At 32.0% G+C, this 9,577-nt stretch overlaps 1 protein-coding gene across 1 annotated transcript in view; it reads right to left on the minus strand.

The window, feature by feature from the left end:
* Positions 1-2,241, minus strand: part of Traf4 (TNF receptor associated factor 4) — a 50,280-nt gene extending 48,039 nt beyond the window's left edge. The window contains exon 1 of the mRNA XM_068773727.1: positions 1,894-2,241. Within this exon, the coding sequence (XP_068629828.1) occupies positions 1,894-2,091 (198 nt within the window). The 5' untranslated portion in view covers positions 2,092-2,241. The remainder of the gene's footprint in view (positions 1-1,893) is intronic.
* Positions 2,242-9,577: the final 7,336 nt, after the last annotated feature.

Genomic DNA, 9,577 nt, shown 5'->3' on the forward strand with positions numbered 1-9,577 from the left:
TACGATGCATATGGTAACGTCGTACGACGATTCGAAATATCATTTTAAAGTACGAACCGTTTGTTTAATGCCACGCATCCCTGGAATGCGCTTCCCAACAACGAACATCGATTTGCAGATTCACTTAAAACATAAACCTCACAACACACATTACATTGTGCAAAATAAATTCAAAATTCCACAATAAATCTACATTAAAAAAAAACTTATTCGCCAAAACATAATTTACCGCCAATAAATGACAAATAACTTTTATGAATACGTCAAAATGGACACCGACGCGCGCTATAAATTCAAAATGGCCGCAATATTGATGGCTTTCTTTTTACGATTACAATGAAACTTTATTACGAGTCGCTTAATTTACAACCCGCTGAGTATACGGCCCTTTGACATGTACGGATATAAAATTATACAAAGGTTTATAACATGTCCAGATATTTACGCGCAAAAAACTTTAATGACGACATAAACAACATGTAAATTCATTTGATGCTAAAAATTTAAATATAGAACTACAAAAGTCTAAATTAATATATATTCTTCTTACATCTTACATTTATTTTTGGATATTAAAAAAATTATCAAAGTAATACATAAAGTATTAGGACACAATATTACCTAATAAAATTTTAACAGATACAATTAAAAATAAATTATATTAAAAAATTTTTAACTTCGTTAATTATGTTGAATACATAATACATCATTTCGCAGTAATATTTAATATACAGATTTAAATCACTATGCATTACGAAAGATATTTTTAATCTATTATCTGTAATCAAATATTTTTTAATCACCCCATTATTGACAGTTGTTATGTATTGTTTTTCACGTGAGTTAAACTTAAGCTAATGTCCAACCATTATTGAGAAAGCAAGGAACATAATTTAGTTTGTTAAAAAAAAGTTTTATCTCTACTATTAAATGTAAGTATCATATACAAGACAATGTCTTCGTTCCCACGCCCATTAGAGACAATGAATGCAATAAACTACTTATAGAAACAAAGCGAAACTTTTCGTAAACCGTTTACTAGTATTTACTTTTAAGTTCTAGCCTAAATAAGTTTAAAAGCAAGTAACAATGTTTAGAAAGGCATATCAAAAGGTGAAAGTCATGTGGTACCATCTCGCTTTGCAAAAACTGGCATCTCGTTGCGGCCTTGCCAAGGTGACTGCAAGAGGGACATAACGGTAACTACGTGAGGCGACACCGGCTTCGCACACCACTGTCATTGACCACTTGAGACATCGTCGCCTCGTTACTGATCCAACGACTGCCGAAACCGTTGTATTTTGATGCAACATGAAACGAAAACGTCAATGAATGTCGAGGTGTCATAAATTGACGTTAAAAATATATATTGTAGAAATAAGACACGTTTGTTTCATTTCCTTTCAGTACTAAGCTTTACTAATATGGTATGTGGATGGTTCGCATTTTAGACACGTATTTGGGTGTTCTTTATGGAGTAAGCAGTTACAAAATAACTGTGACATCGTTCATGAAAAAGGGTCAGAGTTGTTTTTAAAATTTAAATTTGTAAACACGAAGTTGTCGTTGCAATTGCTTAAAAATAAATAATGAAATTTTTTGTCGGTTATTGCATAAGTTTTAAAATTTATTTCTATCTGAATATCTATGATATAGCACCAGAAGTATTATCAAAATATAATACGGCAAATTAAAAAGTACAGGTTTATTTTTTGTAAAACAAGAATTAACGAGAAAAAACAGAAAACATATATACCAACAATCTCAATTATGCGAATAATTAGAATGCATCAATAAAGACCCTTTCAAATTCCGAAACGAAAATGTCAATGCCCTACAGTGGGGTTACAATACTTGAATATTGCACCACCCCGGTCGGAAAATTGTACTTACGATTTGACTGATCTCGGTAATGGGGATCGGCGTGATGGTCTTATCGGAGCCCTGCGGGAGTGAAGAGGCGCTGGGTGTAGGGGACACGCCAGGGGAACTCGGCTGTACGTTCACCACGCTCTCCTTGGAAGTGCGGTTGGGAGACAGCCTCGCGGGGAAGCTCAGCGTCTTCGTCCACTGCGACAGGCTACGCACCATCTTGTGTTCATATGCACAAAACACGTTCACTCAACACAGATACGAGCGCACGATACATGCACTCTCCACGGCGGTCGGCGGACGAATGCGCGCTGAACCAAACAAAACTGTGCAAGTTGCGACTTGAGCTGTTTATACGCGTGTGTGCGTCGCTTAATTACATATGGCTACGTAGGTTAGTTCAATGTGTGCGGCGGACGGGTGCCGAGCTGGGAACCCGTAGGGTCCGGATCTTTTGTTTATGCATGGGGCGACAGCGATACAAGCGATTTTGGTAAAAGTTGTTATGCAGTTGGAGCATTTATTGTTTATTTTGCAATGTTCCAATTTCAAGTGCGCTTCACGACAATCTTTTGTTACGAGATCTTTGTAATTTCGAAATAAATAGAAAATATTTTATATACATGTATACATTTATATTCTAAGACATGTTAATATAAATGTAATTTTAATCAACAATTAATATGTTATTCTGAAGTTAAAGAAAATGTCAAGAGATTTAAAATCATCTTTTTTTATAAATATTCATATGATACTTTAATGTATATCGGAAGATTTTTTAAATAATTTTTAAGTTTTTGTATCGCATAACAAAAAAGTACTAAAATTAATAATGACAACAAATTTTGGGGTTCCAGAGATAAAAATTGATAATAATTACGTTATTTTTTGTATTTGGAACCAAAATTAAGTAAATAATGCACAATGTTTTAGTTTTCAAATGCATATGTGATTTTTCAAGTTCCTCTTATTATGAATTGATTTTATGAGTAATAATGATATCTTAATGTTTATATAGATATACAGTTGATGGTTACCTATGAAAAGTTTTTTTTTTGGTTTAGGTAAGGGTAATTATAATTTTATTATTAAGTATTAAAATTTCGATAAATGTTAAATAATTTTAAACATTTTAAATGTCATTTGTTATATATGAATTCTTTTTAAAACTGAAGTAAATTATTAACAAAATTAAATATTTTTTGACTTAACATAACATTGATAGTAGTTTTTTTAAAGTATTTTGTATATTCTCTGCTTTTTCAATTGTTAACATAAAATTCATGCACAAAAGAAATATCTTGCATATATGGGTTTGTATATTTATGGGATTGTTATATTTTAAGTCTTTATTTAAAGATAGGGGAACTTAGGTGGGCCAAAAGCCTAAACAATGGCTAAAGGACCCGTCGCATGCAACTTCCGACCGCCACGTGCGAGCGCAGCTGCCACGCAGCGCACAAAATGAAAGCCATGTATAAAACATAACTTAAAAATTAAAAAGACTACACGCAGACAACCACGTACCATTTGACCATATATAATGCATTCTATTTGTAAAATAAATGTACTAACAGATATTGTTTCTGCATCCCAAGTCTTAAGACATCAAAATCCCAAAAGTTACCATTAGTAAAAATTTACAAGGAACATATCTAATATATAAAATTCTCGTGTCACGGTGTTCGAACTTGAACTCCTCCGAAACGGCTTGACCGATTTTTACCAAATTTTACATGCGTATTCAGTATGTCTGAGAATCGGCTACTATCTATTTTCCATACCCCTAAGTGATAAGGGTGGTCCTCCCCTAAATTTTATTTTTGATTTTTTAGACAATTTTTTGGTTTTTATTTTATTATGATACAGCATACAAAAATACATACAAACCTAAATTTTCACCCCTCTACGATTAACCCTTATCTAACATTTGTTAATTAAAAACTTTAATTTTTTTTGCAAAACAACGTTTGCGGGATCAGCTAGTATAATATAATAATAATATATATTTAGCCCTTTAAATATTTCGGGTGTAAATGTTTTAACAAGATTACTGCGGCACGCGGTTATATTGACCTACGAAAATTCGGGTTATGTCCCTCACTGCGGCAGCAATATTTCAATCATATTGAACTCACAAATTTATTATTTTTTTTATACCTTTACGGTTCCACCAAATTAAAACGCAGATATAGCTACTTCCAATGTTCAACTTTATGTTTATGTATTCAAAACAATGATATTTCAATGCGTTATTTATTGACAGTTAATTTAAACCGACACTGTCTGTGGGCAAACCTGACCTCTCGTCGCAATTAAAAAAAGTTCTCCTAGGGCATGGATGCACAGACCACGGCCGGCCGGTTGAACACTGGTGGCCCGCCGACAGCAAAAATAATACTCTCCTACATTCAAAAAATATTGAATTCTATTCCAGAATAAAACCAAAAAAATGTAATTACCTATACTTCTGGCGGCTGGCCCGCCATTAGTTCATGATTTGTCCGAGTGGCCCTTAGTCTTAATAAGTCTGTGCAACCATGTCTTAGGGTCTATGTAACCTCACAGCGTACTAGCTGAAACTCGCGTGCAAACAGTGCCGCAGTTACCGTGTTAAAAGATCGAATCAAAATATCAATTGTTTTAGAAGTAATGTGTAAAAGCGTGTTCTAAATTCGAATTTCAAGATTTTAAAATGAATTGTTGTCTACTATCATTCTGTTCCTTCCAATTTTGTACAAGCAGAAAGCCAGTCGGATTCTAATAGAAAAAAAAAGTTACATATTCCAGAGTGATCACTTTATAAAGAATGATTGGAAGTAGGTGCTAAAATAGTAGTGTGGTAGTTGGTAGGTGCTAAAACACTAGTGGAAGTAGGTGCTAAGCTTTTAAGATTTTTGCTGATAAATGAAATATATATGCACGACATTAAAGATTTTATATTTATAACCCGATGTATAAAACAAAGTTCTTTGTCACACAAGTTATAATGTTACAATGGTTGACTAATTTTTATGACTTACATTTTTGGATTTGTCTTCTTGGGGAATATGATAATAATATATATGTCTTTATACGAAAAATATCATCAAATAAACTTTAATAATATACCTCAAAATGTCTTCTTTAAAGTTAACAAATTCGTGTAATTTTGCAAATCCGAAATCTATTCATTCATTGTCTGTTAGGGGGAACACAATTCGCCGGGTCAGTTAATATTCCTGTGAATGTAATTTAAAATACTCAACATGGCTCCAAAAAGATTTTTTTAAGATAACCAATAATAAAAACTTATAAAAAGAAGATTAATATTAATAAAGGATTATTAATTTACAACGGGAACTTTATATGTCAGCCTTTTTTTTACTTTATATATTTGAAATCAAGTATTAGGCTGAATAACATTTCGAACACCGTTAGGTCAAAAAAAAAACAGAACGTGTAAACTTAGATCTATATTTAAATTTTTAAGGTTATGTTATATATATTTCAATTTAAACAAAGAAACACAAGTCGTTTGTGAACACAAATTTCTGCTTTTTAAGTTAACAAACTAACACCAATTGTAAAAGCTACAAAACCGTGTAAACGTCAACTTGATGAATCCGCGCCATCTTGATGTTAGGGTGACCAATAAATTTTAGGACATGAAAATATTGATTTACATAATATCATAAATAACTATATTAAGGTGTAAATTAACTTATCCCGTATTCTCTTAGTACAGCGAAGGAGTCAAAAATGCAATGTGCACTTTTTGGAAATTTTTAACTTTTTTACAGTAATAATATCTAGCTTTCAGGCAAAGAATATAACAGAAACAAAAGACAATGTAAATCAACTGTCATGTAGTGACAGAAGCAACGATTTAAAGAAAAAGATAAAATACGAAAAGGAATGGACAAGTTTTTTATGGATAAAAGAGGAAAGAATGTGTCACATTAAGACGGATAAAAGATAGAGTGAAAATAAAAATATTGCGTGAAAAATTAATTTCGTCAAAAAAGTTCCTGTAAACCATGACAACGACACGAGAGGTCTCTTAAAACGGGAGTCATTAAAAATATGGCTTTCAAACAAAATTTTAATAAAAAAGAACACTTTATGATTTAAGCTTTATATCGTTACCTGTGAATGCTAAACACTAGCGTAGTTCTTTTTCAATATCTCAAAGATATACTTTTTGTATACAACATTTATGTTTGAATTCGGTTATAATATATACTATACTTTCAATAGTTTAATTTTTATTAAATACGTCAATTAGTAACACGTGGCATACTACATATAGACTAGTGTATGCGTGTGAGGGTCGCGGTAAGAGACTAGCTTTGCACGTGTCTTTTCATTCTTCGACGACAAAGAAAATAAAAACCAGGTTTGATCGACGAGATGTATTATTTACAAGTGATGACTTTGACCCAAACGTAATGACTGCGACTACATCCCTCTTGGTATACGAATTTGAATCGCTGTTAGAAATTGAATTTAAACGCGGTATAAAAATTTTAAACTAAAATGTATTTTGGCTGTAATGGTCAGTAATACGGAGCGCTACATAATTTATTCAGGTTTCTTCACATAAGAATAGTGAATTTAAAAAGAAATATTCCCTTATTACCCATTAACATTGTCACCCTATCATCACGTAAGGCTGAAGGGTCTATATTCAAAACGGTTGCGTACACTTGTACGAAATTAGTCTCACGTCAATCAGGACACGTTCAGCTTCTATTTTCGGAAGATCGTTAAACATACCCGTCTATTTCGTTTTACGCTAATTAACGAAAATTTTATACTTAATACTAGTGTTAATTATATTTATGCGTAAATTGTCTAACCATATTTACATGGCAATTCGAATCTACTATGTTTAACAAGGTTGGGAATTTAGAAATTGATGAACGATGCGCGAATGGAATATAAAAAAATGTTGTGAAAATGATACAAAATGCGAAAGAAGAAAGAAGGGAAGAAACTATGATAGACGAGAGAGAGAGAGAGAGAATATGTATTAAAAGAAAAAAAATATTTGCAATCTAAGCACATGTCCTAAAACATGATGGGTTTGCAAAAATTAACCACGAAACGACAATTACACTACCAGATATTTAAGCAAACATATACAAAACACTTTTAGATAACTTTAGTACACATGAAAAAGAAGAAATAAAATAATAAAAATTCGGTTTGACACGTTCTGAGAGAACTCTGTTAAAAATAATTTTAATATCTCCATAGTTATCGATAGGCATGAGTATATTTTTTAACATACATATATATTTCTGAATGAATAGAAGGCGCTTAGCTTAAATATCGTTTACATAATTTATCTAGAAGCCTCCTTCGGGAGCCTTCGGGAAGTTTAGGACACTGTCACACCGAACTGCAAATGCCAATTCCAAAATCTTGGAAATCAACAGACATAATCCGTTATAAAATATGTATATACCTATACAGGTTGATAGATTATAGATGTAAAGGCTTCAGAGGTATGAATGTATAGCTTTTAAAGCTTATATACCCGTTTACAATAATTCTATATAAAGTGATCACTCTAAAACATTGTACATTATATTTTTTTTCCATTGGATTGCGAATTGAAAATAGTACTTCTATATGGACTGATAGTAAATAATAAATAATTTTAACATATAACAATTTTCTAAAACTATTAATTAAATATATATATATATATATATATATATACATATCATTAGATTCACATGCGTAATTTCAACAGATAATAAATATGTAACATCACAGTTTCACTATTGACTTGTTAAACTTTGTAACAGGAAACGGAACCCGAATGACCCTCATGGAACAATAGACGGTAATTTATCTAATAAACACACTCACTACTTAACAAAATAGGGTGGAGACAAAACAGAAACCGGGGAAGATGGCGGGAGCTCGCACGTGTGTTTTTTATCTCCTTCCTTCGGCAATTCGCTTTATTTATGTGACAGCAGATAAATATCTGGCAACATTAATGCACGAATGCGCGGGAAAGGGAACGAACAAATTTCGTTATGTCAACACTGTAAATATAATAACTTTTTTTTTAAAACTATTCCATGTTTTTTGTTAGTCTATGTCTTCATTTTTGCCTGGGCAGTTCTACCTAAGTGTCATTTGAAAATTCTGCGGGTATGACCCGGTAGAACGCAGAGAATGACTTACCTAAAAACTTCTTATAATAGCTACTCGAGGGCTGCCAAATCTCTTGGCTCGGCTTGCTCCGATCGAGCCGATCTCTTACGCGAAATGTACCTATCCTGTTATCGTCCATGCTTTCAAGTCGTTTGGCACACGCTCTATAGAGTAACCAGGCATTGGAGCGTATTCTAGAAGTAATGTGAGACGTCAACTGCTGTACAAAGGCCTCGGGCATAGGTAACAGTGACTTTTACTTCGTCGGAATGAGTTGGCCCCAATCGTAATTTTTCTTTTTAAAATTGCTATTAGTTATGCTATGATACGACTCGACCTATTAGGTAGCTATCTTAAATATTTCAGCAATAAAAGATCCGCTGCAGGACGTATACCATTCCTCAAGACTGTTATGACCTGTTGGAACCGGTCTCCATAGTATAAACTCATTTAAAATTTACTAATAGAGCCAAATCCTGGCGTAAAAATCAGGGAGGAGTCAATCCCTGATAAGCGAAAAAGACACCAAACAGTAATTCATCACCCTCTGCAGAAAAATCGTAAAAAATGCTATAGAAAGAAATAAAACGTAAATATTGCAAATAAATAGATAATGAAGACAAAATAAGAGCAAAATAATATACAGTACTGTGATATAAAATAAATTTAAAAGAATTTAAGTAATAAAAATGTGATATAAAATAACAATGTAATTATGAAAATGTAAAAAGAAAAGAGGAATGAATGAAAGGTGATACAGAGCAAAAGGGAAAGACAGCAGAATTGTGGCATGAAAGAATAGACCGAAAGACAATGTGAAGTATGAAAGAAGAGAAAGTAAATAATAAAAAAATATGTGAATAATTAAATTTGCCCGTAAAGTCCCTGTCCCACAAAAGATAGGGGGTACGAGAGGCCCCCAATAGCGGGGGCCATTAAAATAAAAAAAAATAGAGCCAAATTTAAGTTACCCGATAAAGATACACTAAAGTGTGTTTATTTAGAACATGTTTGAACATTGCATAACCAACATTAACCCGAAATGTTCTTACGTAATTTATAATGAAAATTATGAAATAAAATTTAAAATTGGTAAACGTATTCCAGTGTATATTACAAAATGCATTACCTTTAAACTGTGAAGAAATCATATAGGCTGAGTTTTAAATATAATTCTTAACTTTTTTTTAATTGAATTGTGACGATTTCTTTGCCGGACATGTTTCTAAGCGCCTCGATGTAATGTAACTTCATCTAGAAATCAAAAGACAATAAGAATTGAATTTAAAAAAATACTTTCTTAAACTTCAACAGATGACATCGAATAACGTAAACATTTTAGTCATTCCATATTTATTTTCTTTTGTAATTATTTTAAATTGTTCGTAAATGTATTATTTATATTAAGTGCACAACGTGTATTAAGTACTCATCATACTGAATAATATATTTAAAATTAAAACTATTTGATTAATGATATCAAGATACCAAATGCCTTTTAAATGACAGAACATAAAATATATGTAACTAATAAGTCCTCGGATATTCA

Source organism: Battus philenor, unplaced genomic scaffold (genome assembly GCF_028537555.1).
Source record: "Battus philenor isolate CCGP_79_NKW_IND1 unplaced genomic scaffold, ilBatPhil1.0.hap1 SCAF_6, whole genome shotgun sequence".
NCBI lineage: Eukaryota > Metazoa > Arthropoda > Insecta > Lepidoptera > Papilionidae > Battus > Battus philenor.